This window comes from Salmo salar, chromosome ssa02 (genome assembly GCF_905237065.1).
Source record: "Salmo salar chromosome ssa02, Ssal_v3.1, whole genome shotgun sequence".
In the NCBI taxonomy this organism is placed as follows: Eukaryota; Metazoa; Chordata; class Actinopteri; order Salmoniformes; family Salmonidae; genus Salmo; species Salmo salar.
The window spans coordinates 4,045,776-4,070,185 of NC_059443.1; the positions used below are offsets into that span (position 1 = coordinate 4,045,776).

Consider the following 24,410-nt stretch of genomic DNA (forward strand, 5'->3'; position numbering starts at 1 on the left):
AATGGCACCCTGTAGACCTGCTTCATCCTGAGATTATTTCTGTGCAAGACACGGTCCAGTGTTGACAAGCTTACCCTATCAATATTTTGAAATATCTCATTGTTTTCTATTATTTTTCTTTGTATTTGCCGTAATGTTATGGCGTTATTTTCTAGGACCATGTTCATGATTTCAGTTTCCTGTTCAGGAGACAGAACACGTTCCTGACCACCTTGTGTTGGTAATCTTTCAGTTCTGCCAAACAAATAGTCAAATACTGTAAATACAAAGTAGGAATACATTTCCCAAATACTTGAAAAATACTTTTTTACAGTCCTACAGAACAGTCCACAGGCAATACTGTACTCATTGAGTACTGTATTGATATGCAGTACTGCAATTTTCTAGTGAGAGTAGATTTCTTACCTATTCTCATTTCGGAATGTCCGGATGATGGATGCTACAGTGTACCTGCTCAAATTTGGCTGTACTCTTTGCCCAGCCTCCCTCATTGTTAGATCATGGTTGACCACATGATCAACCAAAGTGGCTCGGATCTCATCAGAGATTACGGTCCTTGGCCTTCCTCGTCTTCCCACTCCCACTCCCACGCCCACGCTCACGCTCACTCTCACTCTCACTCTCACTCTCACTCTCACTCTCCTGGCTCTGCCTCTGTTTCCAACGTTGGCATCCATTGCTCCAAAACAGAAGAGCTCACCTGTTGCCCTTTTATGCTAAAGCTCTGATTGCTAATTGTAAAACTGTGTGACGGGTGTTTGCCCATGTGATGAGTCAGTGTGCATATTTGAATGGCAGTGTGTTCATTGTGAAAACAAGAGATTTTCTGCTTGAAAATTGTGCCAAATGCAAAGAATTGTGTGTAGTGTTTTGAAAAAAGTGTGTTTTAGAACTGCAATTTGAGTGTAAAGCAGGAATTGTGCTTGTAGTTTAGCAGAATTGGTTCTGGAGTTACATGTTGTGGTCATTGTGTCTCAAGTACCAGTATTTGTGTGTAAACAATTGAGAAAAACTGTAAGCATGTCCCAGTTTAGGTCACCTAGCAGCATGAGCTCAGAAGATAGATGGGGGGGCAATCAGTTCACATATGGTATCGAGGGCACAGCTGGGGGCAGAGGGAGTGAGAGACTTGTTTCTGGAAAGGTGAATTTTTAGAAGTAGAAGCTCGAATTGTTTGGGTACAGACATGGATAGTAATACAGAACTCTGCAGGCTGTCTTTACAGTAGATTGCAACACCGCCCCCTTTGGCAGTTCTATCTTGGCAGAAAATGTTATAGTTTGCGATGGAGATTTCATGGTTTTTGGTCGTTTTCCTAAGCCAGGATTCAGACACGGCTAAGACACCCGGGTTGGCAGAGTGTGCTATTAGAGGGGAGGGGGCCATCCCATCCGCCACCTACTATTCCTATTGCTCCTGCTTCAGTCCGTGATACAGTTGACAGCTCAGTACCACGCCTTGCTAGACTACAGGCTACATTAGCAGTCAGCACTAATTCTCGTGTATTTGCGTACTGTCACAATAGCATATTGTTGTTAACTACGACTGCACAGAGAGGACGTCGAGTTTTTCTTGAGTCGGCATAAATGCTCGGGATGTATTTCAATCAATGAACAGCAATGAGATTGTAGAAGCACTTTATTTCTTTCTTTGGTAAAACATTTCTTCACTTTATTATAATTATTTTTACGGAGGAGCGACTTCAAACCTTTACCATGCATAATGGACGAGTTGACAACCTCTTCGTTTAAAACTACCGGTTCCAAATGGTTGCTTCCAGTCAGCGATTTTTTTGGATTTCCTTTGGATCAGGTAATCTACACTTTTCCAAAATGAGATGGAAAAAAAACATCGATTTGCTTAAAGTCAGTTATTTTAATGTCAAATGATGGTTTTAAGTGTCTTGTCCTGCCATAACCCTGGAATGATATGACAACATTCTGGTCACCTGACTTCGCATTTACACACATTACATTTGCATAAGTATATTTAGAGACATTCTGCTTGTATCCAAACTCAACACAGAATAGAATAGAATATAAATATTCTGTTGTCCTAAGGCAATAACACACACTGGATGCATGTACAGTCTACACATCTTGTCAATATCTCATGTCTGGGGGCGTCATGTCTTCTATGCAGGTGAACTTCTTGGCATGTCAGGTGTTTGCCCTTGGTGCAGCCTTCTGGTTCCGTTTTTACCTCAGCCCTCACTTTTCCAGCCCCGTGGTCCGCCATGCCGTCGCCACACTCTTTGGCCTCTCCTTTGTCATATTCTGTTTTGGCTGGTAAGGAACACTTGGGTGCGCTAGACAGGTTAGGGTATACAGGTTAAATCATAGTCGGAATACTTTGTTGAATGGAGGAGACTAACAGATGGACCCAGTTTAGTCCTTATCACCCCGTTTTTACCAGTCACCTAGCATTTGTTTTGTGTTGTTTTCATCGCTGCAGGTATGCAGTCCATATCTCCATCTTGGTGGTGGTTTGCTACAGGATTCTGGTCACAGCTGACATCCACAACATTCACAGGTAAACACACACCACCATGTCTCCCATACAGACACTTGTAATAACATCTTAACCACATGGGTCATTGTTAGCTAACATGTTGATGACAAGTTAAGCTAGATAGGAAGTGGTAGCTGGACCAGACTGTCTCTCTATCTCTCTGTTTCTATCTCTCTTGCTCTTTTTCTCTGTCTGTCTGTCTGTCTGTCTGTCTGTCTGTCTGTCTGTCTGTCTGTCTCTCTCAGTGTCTCTCGATCTCTATGTCTCTGTCGCTCTGTGTCTCTCGATCTCTGTCTCTGTTGCTCTGTCTCTCTGTCTCTCTGTCTGTCTGTGTTTAGGTCCTGGAATGTGATGAATGTAGGTAGAAAATAGAACAGTAACACTGATGAGGTTTTACATTAGGGATTCCTTGTAGGAGTCTAGATAGAGACAGCATTGTTCTCTGTGCCATCGCCAATCGCCTCGCCTACTCCAGTTAAAGAAAGATGGGTCATTGGGTTGTGGGTTACGGCGTGGTAAAAGACCATGTTTCACCATCCAGCATGTGTGTACTGTACATCTCCAGTTGTACTTGAAGGTGATTGCTAAGATGAACATGACCCATTCCACCTACTAGTTGATCTTTCTCCCATATGCAGATAAGGAACTACCAGACCGAAACATGAAAAAGGTTTCATTCATTGAAAGCGCCACTCATTATTAGCATGGAGGGATGTAGGATGTTACTCTGTAGCTACATGTTCTCAATCTGAATTACATATTAAATATTAGTATTTATTTTATTTAACCAGGTAGGCCAGTTGAGAACAAGTTCTCATTTACAGCTGCGACCTGGACAAGATAAAGCAAAGCAGTGTGACAAAACAACAACACAGAGTTACACATGGAATAAACAAACATACAGTCAATAACACAATAGAAGGTCTATATAAGTCTATATACAGTGAGTGCAAATGAGGTAAGGAAATAAATAGGCCATGGTGGCGAAGTAATTACAATTTAGAAATTAAACACTGGAGTGATAGATGTGCAGAAGATGAATGTGCGGGAGGGTGCGGGCAGCGATCGGTTGAAGAGCATGCATTTAGTTTTACTTGTATTTAAGAGCAGTTGGAGGCCACGGAAGGAGAGTTGTATGGCATTGAAGCTCGTCTAGAGGTTAGTTAACACAGTGTCCAAAGAAGGGCCAGAAGTATACAGAATGGAGGGATGTAGGATGTTACTCTGTGGCTACAAGTTCTCAGTCTGAATTAAATGTTTCCTGCAGGTATACTATGATCAGGGTCATGTTCTCAGTCTGAATTAAATGTTTCCTCCAGGTATACTATGATCAGGGTCATGTTCTCAGTCTGATTAAATGTTTCCTGCATATACATCTCATGTTCTCAGTCTGAATTAAATGTTTCCTCCAGGTATACTATGATCAGGGTCATGTTCTCAGTCTGAATTAAATGTTTCCTCCAGGTATACTATGATCATGGCCATGTTCTCAGTCTGAATTAAATGTTTCCTCCAGGTATACTATGATCAGGGTCATGTTCTCAGTCTGAATTAAATGTTTCCTCCAGGTATACTATGATCAGGGTCATGTTCTCAGTCTGAATTAAATGTTTCCTCCAGGTATACTTGATCAGGGTCATGTTCTCAGTCTGAATTAAATGTTTCCTCCAGGTATACTATGATCATGGCCATCAGCTACCTCGCAGTGTGTCAGGTGAGCAGAGTCTTCATCTATAACTATGGGATCCTCTCAACAGACTTCTCTGGGTAAGTAGCCATGTTGTTCCAGATCAAGACAGGTTTAGTGGCAGTACTCCAGACCGGTCTCCAGACCACATATTGAGTGTCTCGGTGTGGGATATATTTTTACTCTGTCTTGACTCTGACAACGAGGACTCGTAATTTCTTTCCGAGACCAACGGAGTAAAAAAACTCATAATCAGTTTCCATTCAGTCGGCGCATAAAACTACTTCACCAGGTATATACACTTGTTCATGACACAGTAATATCTTATCGCCTGTTGAAACCTGGCTTCTTACTTTACTCCTTACGTTATACTGTCCTTTACTTTCGTTGAAAAATATCCTCAAACTTTGTTGCACATGTCAGAGTTTCCTTGATTGGCTGGTAGGGAATAGTGGGGTAAATTGATTGGCTGGTAGGGAAGAGTGGGGTAAATTGATTGGCTGGTAGGGAAGAGTGGGGTAAATTGTATGAAAGTTGCGAGCTCACTATTAGTAAGGGCAGACCGGGGTAAATTGATTGGCTGGTAGGGCAGACCGGGGTAAATTGATTGGCTGGTAGGGAAGAGTGGGGTAAATTGATTGGCTGGTAGGGCAGACCGGGGTAAATTGATTGGCTGGTAGGGCAGACCGGGGTAAATTGATTGGCTGGTAGGGCAGACCGGGGTAAATTGATTGGCTGGTAGGGAAGAGTGGGGTAAATTGATTGGCTGGTAGGGCAGACCGGGGTAAATTGTAACAGTCTTTGTATCTATTATAGACCTGTTTGGGTTAGTGATTATTTGTCCTCAGAATGCTGTTGTTTTGACCATACTGAATGTATAAAACCACATGTTGTTCTGAAATATGAACACAGAAATACAGGACATTTTCAACTCTTATAATGGGGGCGATTTGACCAAATTACTATCATGGTCTTGAATTGGACTCTCATTGTTCTGGTCTTGACTTGGTCCCGGACCCCTAGTCCCCCCTCCCGGTCTCAGTCTTGACTCGGTCTCGATTGGCTCCGTCTTTGATCTTGAACACAACACTGATTACTGGACTATGTAATGATGAGAGATATTTCTGTGACCTGAATTCTGAAATAGTTTGTGTTTATTGAGGTTTTCATGGAATGTGTTTTTTCATGGTACAGAATACAGATGAGGATCTACATTAGAGCTTCCTCAGTCCATACTGAATCAGCTGACTCACTGCTTTTATCTGCACAGTGACAACAGCACTATCTCTCTCACTATTCCTCAGTCTCAGCCTTCCTCAACCTCTGTTTTTCTAGATTTGTATGTCTTACTAGATTCATTTCTTTGTTCCCACCTCTCTCTTGCACACTTTCTCTCTCTCTCTCGCCGTCATGTTGAATCTGCCACTCCCGCCTGGTTAGTTTCTGTCTGTTATCTGCAGGTTTTCTTGGGTCTTGCAGAGATTGTGAAGCACTGCCCTAAACAAATAATAAAGCTGATAAAACATTTTGTCAGTTAGTTTAACAGTACCTGCCGCTGCCATGCTTGCTATACTATTGCAATTCTTTGCCAATGCTAATGCTAATTATGCTATTATATGCTATGCTAATGATGCTATTTCTAACCCTAATCAATGCTAACCTTCGCTAACAAACTGTGCTTTCTCTGCAGACTGCAGGCAGGCAGAATGGTGAATGAGCTGAATCACACTGTACTGCTGTTGACTGGATAGACAGCACCATCACTGGGATCTGATGCTCCATTCACGTCCGTTGCTCTGCTTTTTCTCAGTCCATCTGGCTACTATCGGCCCTGTTTCTCACTGTGCTTGCTTATAGTATAACATCCAATCTCATACACTTTGAAATACGGTGCACAGTGTTAACACATTGTGATATTCTATTGTGATGTCATGTAAAACACCTGGTTGTTTTAGATGGGTTCTAGAATCAATCAGCATAGTAGTGATGTCATGTAAAACACCTGGTTGTTTTAGATGGGTTCTAGAATCAATCAGCATAGTAGTGATGTCATGTAAAACACCTGGTTGTTTTAGATGGGTTCTAGAATCAATCAGCATAGTAGTGATGTCATGTAAAACACCTGGTTGTTTTAGATGGGTTCTAGAATCAATCAGCATAGTAGTGATGTCATGTAAAACACCTGGTTGTTTTAGATGGGTTCTAGAATCAATCAGCATAGTAGTGATGTCATGTAAAACACCTGGTTGTTTTAGATGGGTTCTAGAATCAATCAGCATAGTAGTGATGTCATGTAAAACACCTGGTTGTTTTAGATGGGTTCTAGAATCAATCAGCATAGTAGTGATGTCATGTAAAACACCTGGTTGTTTTAGATGGGTTCTAGAATCAAGTTCTGGCTCCCGAGTGGCGCAGCGGTCTAAGGCACTTGCATCACAATGCTAGAGGCGCCACTACAGACCCTGGTTTGATCCCGGGCTGTATCACAACTGGCCGTGATCGGGAGTTAGCCCAGCATCATCCTGGTTAGGGTTTGGCCTGTGTACCGTAAATATTGTTCTCTGATACCTAGAAATGTTAGATCACCACTTCACATTCCTGATGAGTACCTGACAATGCCATCAGTGCGTCACACCTCACACACACACACACACACGCACACACACACACACACACACACACACACACACACACACACACACACTCTCTATAAGTGCATGGCATGCTCTCACACAGAGAGGGTGTGTGTTCCTGCATGTGTCACACCAACAAAGAGGTTATTCTATGTGAACGTCTGAATGAAAAGCACCAAAGAATGAATGATAATTTATTCCTGATGTACGGTTAGGCTTTATGAAATGCTGTTCACATTCCATTTCTGTCCTTGTTAATGTCCTCAGTGAGCGTTCGACTTTATAAACTAAATATTGTGTTTCCTCCCTTCAGGCCGTTGATGATAATTACCCAGAAAACCACTATGTTATCTTTTCAAGTGCATGATGGTAAGGAATGTCCAGGGGATCGGAAGGGAACCTATGCTTTGTCTTTGTTCTTTTGATGTTTGGGTTGAAAAAACGATGTCTCCCTTATGCTTACGTTTCCACGGTTTCCAGGTATGTGTAAAAAGCGCGAGGACCTCACGGCTGATCAGAGGCTCCATGCTGTAGAGTATGTATTCATTACGGTATATACATTTATCTTCCATATACATGCATGCCTTGCAGTGCGTTGGCTCAGTGTTGATGACAGGAAAATAGGTTATGTAGACTTCTGAAATCCACAGCATGACATGAAATCTACCGTCCACATCTACCGTCCACATCTACCGTCCACATCTACCGTACACATCTACCGTACACATCTACCGTCCACATCTACCGTCCACATCTACCGTCCACATCTACCGTCCCACATCTACCGTCCCACATCTACCGTCCACATCTACCGTCGCCACATCTACCGTCCACATCTACCGTCCACATCTACCGTCCACATCTACCGTCCACATCTACCGTCCACATCTACCGTCCACATCTACCGTCCACATCTACCGTCTACCGTCCACATCTACCGTCCACATCTACCGTCCACATCTACCGTCCACATCTACCGTCCACATCTACCGTCCACATCTACCGTCCACATCTACCGTCCACATCTACCGTCCACATCTACCGTCTACCGTCCACATCTACCCTCCACATCTACCGTACACATCTACCCTCCACATCTACCCTCCACATCTACCGTCCACATCTACCGTCCACATCTACCGTCCACATCTACCGTCCACATCTACCCTCCACATCTACCGTCCACATCTACCGTCCACATCTACCGTCCACATCTACCGTCCACATCTACCGTCCACATCTACCGTCCACATCTACCGTTCACATCTACCGTACACAAATTACATTGATATTAACTACTTGTCTGTGCAAGTCTTCTCACTCAAAGTAAAGAAGATAGCCTAGAATGACATTGATATTGTCAGGAGAAAACAATTATTTTTTATTTATTTTACCTTTATTTAACTAGGCAAGTCAGTTAAGAACAAATTCTTATTTACAATGACGGCCTACCAAGGAACAGTGGGTTAACAGCCTTGTTCAGGGGCAGAACGACTTTTACCTTGTCTCTCTCTCTGTCTCTCTGTCTCTGTGTCTCTCTCTCTGTCTCTCTCTGTCTCTTTCTCTCTCTCTGTCTCTCTCTGTCTCTCTCTGTCTCTCTCTCCCTCAGATTAGTCTCCAATGTCTCTTTCTTCCTCTCTTCTACCTCCAGCTCCAAGCCGTCTCTGATAGAATACCTGAGCTACAATCTGAACTTCCTCAGTATCCTGGTGGGACCCTGCAGTCACTATAAAGACTACATAGACTTTATAGAGGGGAGACACGTTCAGAGGAGGCTGTCAGGATCCAACACTGGACAGAATGGATATGATAAAGTCCCAGAGCCCTCACCTATGGTAAGACTGGGTACAAGTAGAGTCATGTTAGTCCCAGAGCCCTCACCTATGGTAAGACTGGGTACAAGTAGAGTCATGTTAGTCCCAGAGCCCTCACCTATGGTAAGGATGGGTACAAGTAGAGTCATGTTAGTCCCAGAGCCCTCACCTATGGTAAGGATGGGTACAAGTAGAGTCGTGTTAGTCCCAGAGCCCTCACCTATGGTAAGGATGGGTACAAGTGGAGTCATGTAAAGTAAAGAAGTACTTTCTTTCAGAAACTATATTGCCATTAAGTTTGTCTTATACGTGTATAATAACAATGTAATTACACCACTAACAACATAGCAGCATATTATCAGGTGTTTATTGCAAAATAAATGACTTACCTGGCTGAATGCAGGCAATTAGAAAGTAGTTTCCCTGTTGGCCATGAAGGATCTGACTCTCTCCCTCTGGCTTTCAGGCTGCTGTTACACGTAAACTGCTGATCTGTGGTGTGTGCATGGTTTTGTTCCTGACCCTCACCAAAGCGTTCCCCATCACATATAACGTTGACAGCCATTTCGTCAACGAGGCACCTTTCCTAACCAGACTGGCGTATGCCTTCTTCTCTATACAAGCTGCTAGACCCAAGTTCTACTTCGCATGGACTTTAGGTGAGGCTTCACCTACCCACTCTAGTGTTGGCTATTGGAAAGTTCATTCATTCATCGGAATTCTCATTCTATTGGGGGAAAGTTCATTCATTCATTACTATTGGGGGAAAGTTCATTCATTCATTAATATTGGGGGGGAAAGTTCATTCATTCATTACTATGGGGGAAAGTTCATTCATTCATTAATATTGGGGGAAAGCTTTCATTCATTCATTACTATTGGGGGAAAGTTCTCATTCATTCATTAATATTGGGGGAAAGTTCATTCATTCATTAATATTGGGGGAAAGTTCATTCATTCATTCATTACTATGGGGGAAAGTTCATTCATTCATTACTATTGGGGGAAAGTTCATTCATTCATTACTATTGGGGGAAAGTTCATTCATTCATTACTATTGGGGGAAAGTTCATTCATTCATTCATTAATATTGGGGGAAAGTTCATTCATTCATTACTATGGGGGAAAGTTCATTCATTCATTACTATTGGGGGAAAGTTCATTCATTCATTCATTACTATGGGGGAAAGTTCATTCATTCATTACTATTGGGGGAAAGTTCATTCATTCATTACTATTGGGGGAAAGTTCATTCATTCATTCACTATGGGGGAAAGTTCATTCATTCATTACTATGGGGGGAAAGTTCATCCATTCATTACTATTGGGGGAAAGTTCATCCATTCATTACTATTGGGGGAAAGTTCATCCATTCATTACTATTGGGGGAAAGTTCATCCATTCATTCATTACTATGGGGGAAAGTTCATCCATTCATTATTATGGGGGAAGGTTCATTCATTCATTCATTACTATGGGGGAAGGTTCATCCATTCATTACTATGGGGGAAAGTTCATCCATTCATTACTATGGGGGAAGGTTCATCCATTCATTACTATGGGGGAAGGTTCATCCATTCATTACTATGGGGGAAGGTTCATCCATTCATTACTATGGGGGAAGGTTCATCCATTCATGTGTTTGTCCCAACAGCGGATGCCATCAACAATGCAGCAGGTTATGGTTTTAAAGGTGTGGATGAAGCTGGACAGGTATCCTGGGACCTCATCTCCAACATCAGCATCTGGGAGATTGAGGTACGTTTGGAAACATCAACAACAACAAACACTGTTGGAACTTTTAGCTTTGCAGAATTATTGAAAATGACTGAAGTTTAATATTGAACTCTCTCTTTTTGCAGACAGCAACTAGTTTCAAGAAGTTCATAGATAACTGGAATATTCAGACTGGTGTTTGGCTCAAAACGTAAGTATTAATTCTTCCAAGATATTCTACCAAGATAATGTCCAGATATGCATAACATTAGTACAAAACCAATTTTCTGTACATTCATGAATGTTTATTTTATTCTGTTAACTGCATAACAATATATCTGACCCAGGTCTGGTTATAACTCCTCCATTACCCCACAGCCCTGACCTTCATCCTGTCTCCTCTCTCTTCAGTGTGTGTTACGACCGTGCTCCCCGTTACCCCACAGCCCTGACCTTCATCCTGTCAGCTCTATGGCATGGAGTTTACCCCGGATACTACTTCACCTTTATTACTGCTATACCCATCACACTGGCAGCGAGAGCTGTGAGTACCATTATTACTGCTGTACCCATCACACTGGCAGCGAGAGCTGTGAGTACCATTATTACTGCTGTACCCATCACACTGGCAGCGAGAGCTGTGAGTACCATTATTACTGCTATACCCATCACACTGGCAGCGAGAGCTGTGAGTACCATTATTACTGCTATACCCATCACACTGGCAGCGAGAGCTGTGAGTACCATTATTACTGCTGTACCCATCACACTGGCAGCGCTGTGAGTACCATTATTACTGCTGTACCCATCACACTGGCAGCGAGAGCTGTGAGTACCATTATTACTGCTGTACCCATCACACTGGCAGTAGAGCTGTGAGTACCATTATTACTGCTGTACCCATCACACTGGCAGCGAGAGCTGTGAGTACCATTATTACTGCTGTACCCATCACACTGGCAGCCGAGAGCTGTGAGTACCATTATTACTGCTGTACCCATCACACTGGCAGCGAGGCTGTGAGTACCATTATTACTGCTGTACCCATCACACTGGCAGCGAGAGCTGTGAGTACCATTATTACTGCTGTACCCATCACACTGGCAGCGAGAGCTGTGAGTACCATTATTACTGCTGTACCCATCACACTGGCAGCGAGAGCTGTGAGTACCATTATTACTGCTGTACACATCACACTGACAGAGCTGTGAGTACCATTATTACTGCTGTACCCATCACACTGGCAGAGCTGTGAGTACCATTATTACTGCTGTACCCATCACACTGGCAGCGAGAGCTGTGAGTACCATTATTACTGCTGTACCCATCACACTGGCAGGAGCTGTGAGTACCATTATTACTACTGTACCCATCACACTGGCAGTGCTGTGAGTACCATTATTACTGCTGTACCCATCACACTGGCAGATAGAGCTGTGAGTACCATTATTACTGCTGTACCCATCACACTGGCAGATAGAGCTGTGAGTACCATTATTACTGCTGTACCCATCACACTGGCAGTGCTGTGAGTACCATTATTACTGCTGTACCCATCACACTGACAGGGCTGTGAGTACCATTATTACTGCTGTACCCATCACACTGCAGACAGAGCTGTGAGTACCATTATTACTGCTGTACCCATCACACAGACAGAGCTGTGAGTACCATTATTACTGCTGTACCCATCACACTGACAGGGCTGTGAGTACCATTATTACTGCTGTACCCATCACACAGACAGAGCTGTGAGTACCATTATTACTGCTGTACCCATCACACTGGCAGATAGAGCTGTGAGTCTCTGTTCTTGTCTGTCTCTCGCTGTCTTTCTTTCTCTCGCCGTCTTCCTCACTCTCTCTCTCACTCACACAGCACTCACCTCATGTGTCTCATCATCTCAGCCTCACCCAGGGCCGTACGTCACTGTGTTCTCTCTCCTGTCTCCCACACCCAGGTCCGTAAGAATGTCCGTCAGTATTTCCTGTCCTCTTATCCTCTGAAGCTTGTCTATGACGTAGTGACCTGGGCAGCTACTCAGCTGTGTATCTGCTACACTGTCATGCCCTTCCTACTGCTGGCAGTAGGACCTACCATGCAGTACTACAGGTGAACATCCATTTAGGTTCTTTTCCTAATGGTCAAATGTGTCTCTTTAACGATGATGGTCGTATGTAGCCTGGTCCCTGATCTGGATGTGCTATCATTGTCAACTTCTTGGCATGACAAGGAGTGTAATGTTAGCACAAACACACTGGTACCCAGGCTAGGTCGTATGTGTACAATTTATTAGCTTAGTATTATCTTAATAAGCCTGGACACAATGTTCCTCAGTTGTCTTTATGGAGGACACGTGTGTCATCTCTACTGTCTGTTGTCTTTATGGAGGACAAGTGTGTCATCTCTACCTTTTCTCTTATTCTGTCCATCTTTGGTGTTTTGGTTTCTGTAGCATTTCATCACATCTTCTTTCCCCCGTAGGTCAATGTACTTCCACATTCACATCATCAGTATTCTGACTGTGATTGTACTGAGCCAGAGCCACAAACCAAGAGGCAGCAGCAGCAACGGCACCAAGCCTGGACCGTACGATCCTCATCCCCAGGCCCAGCCTCAGCTCCAGCCCTCCAACAACAACGTGAAAAGAAAGTGAAGTGTCCCTCTGTGTGTGGAGGCAGCCAGAGACCTGAATGGGCCCACTGGGTCAGACAAAGACGTCTCTGTGTGTCCACAACAAAGAGAGAGCTCAGCGGGGTGTAGGGGGGCTGAGAGGGGCTCTGAGGGACTGTGCCTGCTGGCTGGTCTGCCTTGCAACCCTGTACTCCAAAAACATCCAATACTTCTACTGCCAGGCTCCTACAAGGCCTCTCTCTGCCCTGCTTGCCAATTCTCTGTTCTTTCTTTCCAAGTGTGCACTTGTTCACTTCCCTTCATGGATCTGAAAGGAAAGGACTGGCATACGATCTCCCTCTAGTCCAGTCCATAAACTCACCAATACAACACTTTTAATTAAATGTGTGGGAAGCTGTGCACAAGTGAGAAAGTATACTTCAGGAGAAAGATCTGAGAATTGGGCTCATTGACTGACAGACAGACAGACAGACAGCTAGCTAGCTAGCTAGCTAGCTAGCTAGCTAGCTATAGCTCCCAGGTCCTAGAATTAGATGTGGCTGGCCCATTTCTTTACATCTTAGGTCACTAGATGTAGATATCATGTCAAACATAACCTTACGGGTTAGTAAGATATTAATGGTTTCTGTTTATTGTTGTATGAATGCAGGAAACATTATCCCTCAGGATGGCAGGTAGCCTCGAGGTTAGAGTGTTGGGCCAGTAACCGAGATGAAAAATCTGGCGCTGTGCCCTTGAGCAAGGCACTTTAAACCTAATTGCTCCAGGGGCTCTGTACAATTTTTACCCTGACCGTGACCCCACTCCCTGCAGGTGTCTCAGGGGGAGTTGGGATATGGTGACCCTGACCGTGACCCCACTCCCTGCAGGTGTCTCAGGGGCCCCCCCCCCCAGTTGGGATATGCTGACCGTGACCCCACTCCCTGCAGGTGTCTCAGGGGAGTTGGGATATGGTGACCCTGACCGTGACCCCACTCCCTGCTGGTGTCTCAGGGGGAGTTGGGATATGGTGACCCTGACCGTGACCCCACTCCCTGCAGGTGTCTCAGGGGGAGTTGGGATATGGTGACCGTGACCCCACTCCCTGCAGGTGTCTCAGGGGGAGTTGGGATATGGTGACCGTGACCACCCACTCCCTGCAGGTGTCTCAGGGGGAGTTGGGATATGGTGACCGACCGTGACCCCACTCCCTGCTGGTGTCTCAGGGGGAGTTGGGATATGGTGACCCTGACCGTGACCCCACTCCCTGCAGGTGTCTCAGGGGGAGTTGGGATATGGTGACCCTGACCGTGACCCCACTCCCTGCAGGTGTCTCAGGGGGAGTTGGGATATGGTGACCCTGACCCCACTCCCTGCTGGTGTCTCAGGGGAGTTGGGATATGGTGACCGTGACCCCACTCCCTGCAGGTGTCTCAGGGGGAGTTGGGATATGGTGACCGTGACCCCACTCCCTGCAGGTGTCTCAGGGGGAGTTGGGATATGGTGACCGTGACCCCACTCCCTGCAGGTGTCTCAGGGGGAGTTGGGATATGGTGACCGTGACCGTGACCCCACTCCCTGCAGGTGTCTCAGGGGGAGTTGGGATATGGTGACCCTGACCGTGACCCCACTCCCTGCTGGTGTCTCAGGGGGAGTTGGGATATGGTGACCCTGACCGTGACCCCACTCCCTGCAGGTGTCTCAGGGGGAGTTGGGATATGCAAGAAACACACTTGTGTGTAACAGTACGAATATAAGCACACACACCCCCCCCACTCCTTTCGAAAGATACGTCCCAAATGGCACCCTATTCCCTTTATAGTCCAGATGGGCCCTGGTCCAAAGTAGTGCAGTGTATAGGGAATAGGTGCCATTTGGGACATAGTAATGAGGCTCTTATTAGGAGCTGTTTGAATAGTTTTTAACACTGGATGATGTTCATCAGGCCTCCTAATATTCATTTCATGTGTCTATGTATTTCAGAGGATGGACAAGTTTACCTTTATTTGGCAGGAAGTTGAGATTCATCAATTTGTCCATTTTTAATTTTTTATTTTTTTTAAATGTATTAACTTTAAAGTCATACAGTCTCAGATGAGGTGCAGGCAGCACCAATGACTTCTGAAGGAAAGTGTTTGTCTGTGTCCCAAATGGCACCCTATTGCCTATATAGTGCACTACCTTTTTAAACAGAGCCTTATGGGGACGAAGCCTTTGACTTTGTTTCAGGGGATGATGTGGACGTCTTCTATTCCTCAGAAGAAGGTCCAAGATCTTTAACATTTCAAGTCCTGAAGCAGCTGAACCACTAATGATGCTAATATGAAGAGTGTCTGGACACGAACACACACACACACTACAATACTAGGATACCATAAACTGTTGAATAGTTGTTTTTTTAGCACCCAGACAGTTTGAATTTGTCTTTTTTTTTAAAAATAATTCCACCAATCAAGTTATTAACCGATATTAAGAGCAATAAAAATAAAGAAATGAAATGACCAATGTGCCTTTAGCCTTTTGATTGTGGCTTGAATAATACTGTCACATTGTAACGTCCGTAGGATAATGTTCACTGTGGAGGCACAGCGACAGAATGGCAATAACATCAGTTGTATGTAACTACTAGGAGCCCATGTGCTAGAGGAGATAGTTACTGACACAGGTCTGAAAGACCAATGGAGACGGCAACATACTGTACAAGATGCCCATCCTCAGATAACCATCATCCTTCCTCGCCCACAGAAAAGCTGGTTCAGTCTCATTCCATGTCATCTGTAGAGGCTAATGGAACTGAAGGGGTTAATTGATGTGAAGAGATGAATCATGTTTTGTGTGGTCAGAATGTATGCATGTAAAACCCCCTAAAGGGGATGTTATTAAGTTGATCTTAATCAATGAGCTGACCTAAAATCTGTCATGAAATACAACTACAATGAGCTAACCACCACCCAGCTACAACGTCTACGAAGACACAAACTGCTGTCATACTCGTTCTGCGAGAAGAAAACCATATCTTGTCACATATGGACTCAGAATGCCCCGTGATAATGAAAATGAAAAGTCACCAGAGTGGCATTGAAGACAGCAGGGGGAGCTATCAAACAGACTACTTCACACTAGAATCTGGAGCGAGATCAAATGCTGTGATACTTCATACATCACGTCTGTGGCCATCCCTCCTACTGGAGAGTTATCCTCCCACGGGAATTTGTTCCAGCATGCATCTCTCAGAATTCAAACAGCATAAACTTCAGGCTTCAAATCTGTGTTTGATGTGATATTACTGTTTCCCTCCTCCAGTCCTCCAGTCCCCCCAACAGCCCAACTCTAGTCCTCCAGTACCCCCAACAGCCCAACTCTAGTCCTCCAGTCCCCCCAACAGCCCAACTCCAGTCCTCCAGTCCCCCCAACAGCCCAACTCCAGTCCTCCAGTACCCCCCCAGTCCCCAACAGCCCAACTCCAGTCCTCCAGTACCCCCAACAGCCCAACTCCAGTCCTCCAGTACCCCCAACAGCCCAACTCCAGTCCTCCAGTCCCCCCAACAGCCCAACTCCAGTCCTCCAGTACCCCCAACAGCCCAACTCCAGTCCTCCAGTCCCCCCAACAGCCCAACTCCAGTCCTCCAGTACCCTCAACAGCCCAACTCCAGTCCTTCAGTACCCCCAACAGCCCACCTCCAGTACCCCCCAACAGCCCAACTCCAGTCCTCCAGTACCCCCAACAGCCCATATTTTGGTTGTAGCTTCAGACAAACTCACCGGATTCAACTTGTCCGGTGCTACCAACATAAATGTGGGCTGTTGAAGGTACTGGAAGACTGGAGTTGGGCTGTTGAGGGTACTGGAGGACTGGAGTTGGGCTGTTGGGGGTACTGGAGGACTAGAGTTGGGCTGTTGAGGTTATTGGAGGACTGGAGTTGGGCTGTTGAGGGTACACAAGGATGTACGTCAAATTGAACCATCACCAACCCTTCTTCTTTGCTACGTATTTTCAAGAGTTCAGAAAAAAAAGTGGAATTAACATTTTGGCCTCAATTTAATTCAGAGTTGTGGCGATCCAATAACAGTTCCCTATAACACCCCCTTTCATAGACTTACACAGTAACTATGACAACTTCCGGGAGGACGTCCTCCAACCTATCAGAGGTCTTGCAGCATGAATGTTGTCCACGCAATCAAAAGATCAGAGAATGAATCTAGTACTGAAAGCATAAACTACAGTTAGCCAGCACTCCAGTGTATAAAATGTGGTGAATAGTTGACTCAAAGAAAGAGAAATACAATAGTTGAACAGTTTTGAACAAATTAATCACTTTAAAAATGAAGGAGACGCGAAAGAGAGAGAGCTATATTTAGTTGTATTTTTGTTCACTTTCACTTACTTAGCTAGCGAATGCAGCCTACTCAAACACCCAGCTCAAACAGAGAGGGATGCTATGTTAGCTAGCTTCCAAGTCAAGGTAAACATTTGTTTTTATGAATTTATTGCTAAACTGCTTGCTGCTGACTGTACACTGTACTGCATGATAGTAGGAGGTTTCCTAACGCGTTAGTTAGTTGTAGTAGCTATATTGACTATGAGGTTAATATGGTGACAACGATGTAGGCTGTGTGTAGCAGTTATATGAATGTTTGGCTAGGAATGTTATCTTTGTCTTGTCACAGACAGCTGATGTGTTGTGCACTGAAGTCCACAAGCGAAGGGAAAAGGTGAGAGGAGGAGCATGCGAGAAGGAATTATACAACGATCAAAGTGATCATGCTGTTTGTATGTGGCTGCTATGAAAGTTAACTCTGTTTGCTTGTAATCAGGGGTGTATTCATTCCGCCCGATTCTGTTGAAAAATGTTTCTTAAACGGAAGCAAACGGGACAAAACGGGGATAAACATACCTACATTTGTCCAATAGAAACTCTGGTTTGCAACTGTTGGACTAATGATTACTCTCTAGATCAGCTAGATGCAGGTAAGAGTGGTCAAGGCGGTGTTGAATGTGTCACTGTCTTTCACCTTGATTACTCAAATGTCTCTCAACCTGGGCACCTACTCTGTAATCTTTTATTCATAGTCTAGGACGGTTGTAGCAACCTCATGATGAGTACATGGAAAATGTGAGTATCACGTAGTATCCTAAACCTATCGGTGTTACATTGAGCTGGGTGAATGGAATATGAATGACAGTCATCCAATATGCTGTAATAGAAATAAGGTCCTCCCTCATCTTAAACGGCACCAAACGCCACTGGTAGATAAAAAAATAAAGAAATCAGACATTGACTATCCCTTTGAGCATGGTGAAGTTATTAATTACACTCTGGATGGTGTGTCCAGGAGCGCCGGCAGGGATTGTGGGTTCCATTAAAAGATATCACATTGGGCCCCACCACCACAGGCAACACCAACCCTGCAATTGCTGTAACGACACACCTCCAGAACTCAATCGACCCATTCAAAGCTTTAAATAACCTTTGCAGGCTTGCAGCTCTCTTGTAGTCCAATATTTACTGTACGATATTTACTGACAGTGAGCTGTGAATTCACTATTTGATGCAAGACTGATACCCTCTATAAGAAATGTGCTAAAGGCCATCTTTTACAGTCTAAATGTCATTTTAATGGTAAAATTCTTGAATGGAAAATTCTCTTAACATTAAATCTTCTTCAGGCTAGGGTCTATTTTTCTCCATTTCCACCCGACTGACTGCCCAAAGTAAACTGCCTGTTACTCAGGCCCTGAAGCCAGGATATGCATATAATTGGTACCAAATTCTTGAATGGAAAATTCTCTTAACATTAATGAATAACTTAAAATAAATATAACTTAAATATACATAAACCTCTTCAATTAATAGAAATTAACAATATCATCTATAGAATGATATAACAAACAAAATGCTAAAATCAGCAGCAGATGTTTGAACTAAGTATACACACCAACTAGACAATCAGCAGCTGGAAAAGTGGAAATGGAAAACAACATGGAAATGAAAAGGCCTGATGGTGGCGCTAGAGGAAAGGACAAGAGGTCACCAAATCAACAGGTTTCTTCCACTTGGGATCTTGATTGTGAACAACACATTTTATGACAATCCAGCCATTACTTTGAGATGCATCTTGTTCTCAGTCTGTTCTCAGTCTGTTCTCAGCCTGTGGGCATCGTGTGTAGTGATCCAATATCCATAGCCATGCCATTTAACAGTTATCACTGGCCCTTTCTCAGCCTTACTCACCAAGAGCCCAGCGCCCGAGCCTTCTTGCTAGCAAAGTCTCTGATCGAGTCTTTGAAGTCCAGCTTTCTAGCTAACTGACTTTCAATGGACAGCATGGCAAGACTGCAACGCCTGTCCTGAGGCATGGTGGACCTCAAATAGTTTTTTAATCAGTTTTAGCTTACTGAAAACTCTCTCGCCACCAGCAACAGTCACAGGCAGTGTGCAAAATATACACAAAGCAATGCACACTTCTCCAAACATGCTTTGCAGCTGCATCTTACAAATTGCATTCAGGAGACCAAGAGAGGAGAAGTTAGGGGTGAAAGTGGCAGCATATCCAGTGTTCAGGAGACCAAGAGAGGACAAGTTAGGGGGGAAAGTGGCACCATATCCAGTGTTCAGGAGACCAAGAGGGGACAAGTTAGGGGGGAAAGTGGCAGCATATACAGTGTTCAGGAGACCAAGAGGGGACAAGTTAGGGGGAAGTGGCAGCATATCCAGTGTTCAGGAGACCAAGAGGGGACAAGTTAGGGGGGAAAGTGGCACCATATCCAGTGTTCAGGAGACCAAGAGGGGACAAGTTAGGAGGGAAAGTGGCACCATATACAGTGTTCAGGAGACCAAGAGGGGACAAGTTAGGGGGGAAGTGGCAGCATATCCAGTGTTCAGGAGACCAAGAGGGGACAAGTTAGGGGTGAAAGTGGCAGCATATCCAGTGTTCAGGAGACCAAGAGAGGACAAGTTAGGGGGGAAAGTGGCAGCATATCCAGTGTTCAGGAGACCAAGAGAGGACAAGTTAGGGGGAAAGTGGCAGCATATCCAGTGTTCAGGAGACCAAGAGGGGACAAGTTAGGGGGAGTGGCAGCATATCCAGTGTTCAGGAGACCAAGAGGGGACAAGTTAGGGGGAAAGTGGCAGCATATCCAGTGTTCAGGAGACCAAGAGGGGACAAGTTAGGGGAAAGTGGCAGCATATACAGTGTTCAGGAGACCAAGAGGGGACAAGTTAGGGGGAAAGTGGCAGCATATACAGTGTTCAGGAGACCAAGAGGGGACAAGTTAGGGGGAAAGTGGCACCATATACAGTGTTCAGGAGACCAAGAGAGGACAAGTTAGGGGGGAAGTGGCACCATATACAGTGTTCAGGTGTCTTACTTCATTATGAAACTCAGATGTAAAATCTCTGGAACACACCATGATCAGTGGTTGGCAAACAGAAGGGACATTCTGTCTTCCTTTCTTTACTCTCTCCTGTCTTTCTTTACTCTCTCCTGTCTTTCTTTACTCTCTCCTGTCTTTCTTTACTCTCTCCTGTCTTTCTTTACTCTCTCCTGTCTTTCTTTCTTTTTCTTTACTCTCTCCCCTGTCTTTTCTTTTTACTCTCTCCTGTCTTTCTTTACTCTCTCCGTCTTTCTTTACTCTCTCCTGTCTTTCTTTACTCTCTCCTGTCTTTCTTTACTCTCTCCTGTCTTTCTTTCTTTACTCTCTCCTGTCTTTCTTTACTCTCTCCTGTCTTTCTTTACTCTCTCCTGTCTTTCTTTCTTTACTCTCTCCTGTCTCTTCTTTACTCTCTCCTGTCTTTCTTTCTTTACTCTCTCCTGTCTTTCTTTACTCTCTCCTGTCTTTCTTTACTCTCTCCTGTCTTTCTTTACTCTCTCCTGTCTTTCTTTACTCTCTCCTGTCTTTCTTTACTCTCTCCTGTCTTTCTTTACTCTCTCCTGTCTTTCTTTACTCTCTCCTGTCTTTCTTTACTCTCTCCTGTCTTTCTTTACTCTCTCCTGTCTTTCTTTTCTCTCTCCTGTCTTTCTTTACTCTCTCCTGTCTTTCTTTACTCTCTCCTGTCTTTCTTTACTCTCTCCTGTCTTTCTTTTCTCTCTCCTGTCTTTCTTTACTCTCTCCTGTCTCTTCTTTACTCTCTCCTGTCTTTCTTTACTCTCTCCTGTCTTTCTTTACTCTCTCCTGTCTTTCTTTTCTTTCTTTCGTTTTTGGAAGCCAGATGTTTCTTTAGGAAGCTGAGACATGATGCTCCACCGACACTCCTCACTCCAATTCACTGCTAGCAAATACCGTTCGCGCCTGGTTTGGGGCAGGACCGAACCATTTAATGTAAATATAGGGGAGGGCAATACAGAGGCTCTCGGGATGTTTACTTTTTGCCAAAAACAAGAAAAGAAAAAGATACCGTTAGTTGTATTAGTACATTGTAAATAAAATATTATATTAATGATGATAGGTTAATCATTTATTATTGAAAACATTTACCTAATGTTATAATCATTTTTTAGGGCCCCTGTCAGTCACAGGCCCTTAGAATTGTCCTAACCCCCCCATACGCCACCCCTTGGTGTATCAATACACCCAGTCACTATAAAGATACAGGCGTCCTTCCTAACTCAGTTGCCGGAGAGGAAGGAAATTGCTCAGGATACAGGAAGGAAAATACAAAAAATACAACAACAAAAGTATTATGTTTGGGGTAAATCCAATACAACCCATTACTGAGTACCACTCTCCATATTTTCAAGCATAGTGGGGGCTGCATCATGTTATGGGTATGATTGTAGGATTAGGGATTAGGGAGTATAACACGAAGGATTAGGGAGTATAACACGAATAAAAAGGAAATTGAATGGAGAAAAGCACAGGCAAAATCCTAGAGGAAAACCTGGTTCAGTCTGCTTTCCACCAGACAATGGGAGATGAATTCACCTTTCAGCAGGACAATAAGGACAATAAACTACAACACAAGGCCAAGTCTACACTGGAGTTGCTTACCAAGAAGACAGTGAATGTTCCTGAGCGGCCGAGTTACAGTTTTGAGGTAAATCTGCTATAAAATATACGGCAAGACCTGAAAATGATTGTCTAGCAATGATCAACAACCAATTTCACAGAATTTGAAGAATGTTTTAAATAATTATGGACAAATGTTGCAAAATCCAGGTGTAAAAGTAATTAAATGACTCACAGCTGTAAACGCTGCCAAAGGTGCTTCTACAAAGTATTGACTGTGAATACTTATGTATTTAATTTTCAATATATTTGTAAAAATGTCAACAACAACAAAAAAATCCCCTTTGACATTATGGGGTATTGTGTGTAGATGAGTGAGAAAAAAAAAGAAATGTTATCCATTTTGAATTCAGGCTGTAACAAAATGTGGAATAAGTCAGTCAGGGTGTGAACACTTTCTGAAGGCAGCACTGTACATATCTACCTCCAGTATCCCTGCTCACTGTTAATATGATACCGGAACTCACCCTGTATCTACAGTAGCTTACATATCTACCTCCAGTATCCCTGCTCACTGTTAATATGATACCGGAACTCACCCTGTATCTACAGTAGCTTACATATCTACCTCCAGTATCCCTGCTCACTGTTAATATGATACTGGAACTCACCCTGTATCTACAGTAGCTTACATATCTACCTCCAGTATCCCTGCTCACTGTTAATATGATACTGGAACTCACCCTGTATCTACAGTAGCTTACTACCTCCAGTATCCCTGCTCACTGTTAATATGATACTGGAACTCACCCTGTATCTACAGTAGCTTACATATCTACCTCCAGTATCCCTGCTCACTGTTAATATGATACCGGAACTCACCCTGTATCTACAGTAGCTTACATTCTACCTCCAGTATCCCTGCTCACTGTTAATATGATACTGGAACTCACCCTGTATCTACAGTAGCTTACATATCTACCTCCAGTATCCCTGCTCACTGTTAATATGATACTGGAACTCACCCTGTATCTACAGTAGCTTACATATCTACCTCCAGTATCCCTGCTCACTGTTAATATGATACTGGAACTCACCCTGTATCTACAGTAGCTTACATCTACCTCCAGTATCCCTGCTCACTGTTAATATGATACCGGAACTCACCCTGTATCTACAGTAGCTTACTACCTCCAGTATCCCTGCTCACTGTTAATATGATACTGGAACTCACCCTGTATCTACAGTAGCTTACTACCTCCAGTATCCCTGCTCACTGTTAATATGATACTGGAACTCACCCTGTATCTACAGTAGCTTACTACCTCCAGTATCCCTGCTCACTGTTAATATGATACCGGAACTCACCCTGTATCTACAGTAGCTTACATATCTACCTCCAGTATCCCTGCTCACTGTTAATATGATACCGGAACTCACCCTGTATCTACAGTAGCTTACATATCTACCTCCAGTATCCCTGCTCACTGTTAATATGATACTGGAACTCACCCTGTATCTACAGTAGCTTACTTCTCATAGTCTTATTTCTTATTTTTATATCTCCTGTGTTTTTGTTCTACCTTGTTATTTGTAGTACTACATTGATATTGATTACTGCATTGTTGGGGGTTTAGAGTTAGCAAGAAAAGCATTTCACTGTCCTTGTGCACGTGACATTAAAACTTGAAACTTTCTTTGGCATTACTGCCACCTGTCTACAAATCTGACCCCCCCCTCTGTACTATGTAATGACTTACATGGACCACCTGTTGAGATGTGCCTTTTGTTACGTAAACCAGGTGTTAAATGAGGTGAAAAGGAGACTGGAGTTCCACTTTAAGGGATTTTCCATATTGTTCCATTGGTAATCAAGTCATGGGACACCCCACATGACATTTTGGTTATACAAATGGGTCACCCCACATGACATATTGTTCCATTGGTAATCAAGTATACTGGGACACCCAATGACATATTGTTCCATTGGTAATCAAGAGTACAAATGGGACACCCCACATGACATATTGTTCCATTGGTAATCAAGTATACAATGGGCACCCCCTGATTTGTTCCATTGGTAATCAGTATACAAATTCACCCCACATGACATATTGTTCCATTGTAATCAAGTATACAAATGGGTCACCCCATACATATTGTTCCATTTATCAGTATACAAATGGGACACCCCACATGACATATTGCTGTATCTCTGAAGTTGCTTAAAAACCTGCTAAACGTTCAACAATAAACAGTGACGTTCCTCACCAGATCTCAATGCCACAGCACTAAATGTAATTCCTCCCTCCTTCCCTGGATCTAGACAGGGAGAGACGAGAGAGAGGAACGTCTCCTAACTAGCCACCCTTGGACAATGTAGAGAGATATTACATCCACGTCCCAAATGGTAACCTGTTCCTTATCCAGTGCAATACATTTTGACCAGGACCAGTAGTGCACTATGTAGGGAATAGGTTGCCATTTGG

General features: G+C 43.8%; 1 protein-coding gene across 3 annotated transcripts; it reads left to right on the forward strand.

Moving 5' to 3' along the window:
- The first annotated feature begins 1,207 nt into the window (after nucleotides 1–1,207).
- On the forward strand, nucleotides 1,208–13,470 carry mboat1 (membrane bound O-acyltransferase domain containing 1). Of its 3 annotated transcripts, none has more exons than XM_045696609.1 (13): nucleotides 1,208–1,812; nucleotides 2,143–2,288; nucleotides 2,455–2,532; nucleotides 4,183–4,278; nucleotides 7,145–7,200; nucleotides 7,312–7,366; nucleotides 8,483–8,666; nucleotides 9,112–9,304; nucleotides 10,300–10,403; nucleotides 10,508–10,572; nucleotides 10,773–11,097; nucleotides 12,322–12,473; nucleotides 12,846–13,470. In XM_045696609.1, exons 1-13 carry the CDS (start codon nucleotides 1,723–1,725, stop codon nucleotides 13,015–13,017), a joined length of 1,716 nt encoding a protein of 571 aa, XP_045552565.1. In that variant the 5' UTR covers nucleotides 1,208–1,722; the 3' UTR covers nucleotides 13,018–13,470. The 3 variants fall into 3 exon arrangements, with proteins under 3 accessions (XP_045552565.1, XP_045552566.1, XP_045552567.1); XM_045696610.1 differs by having other exon boundaries at nucleotides 1,209–1,812; nucleotides 10,773–10,905; XM_045696611.1 differs by lacking the exon at nucleotides 1,208–1,812 and having other exon boundaries at nucleotides 2,166–2,288; nucleotides 4,183–5,984.
- The last annotated feature ends 10,940 nt before the right edge of the window (nucleotides 13,471–24,410 follow it).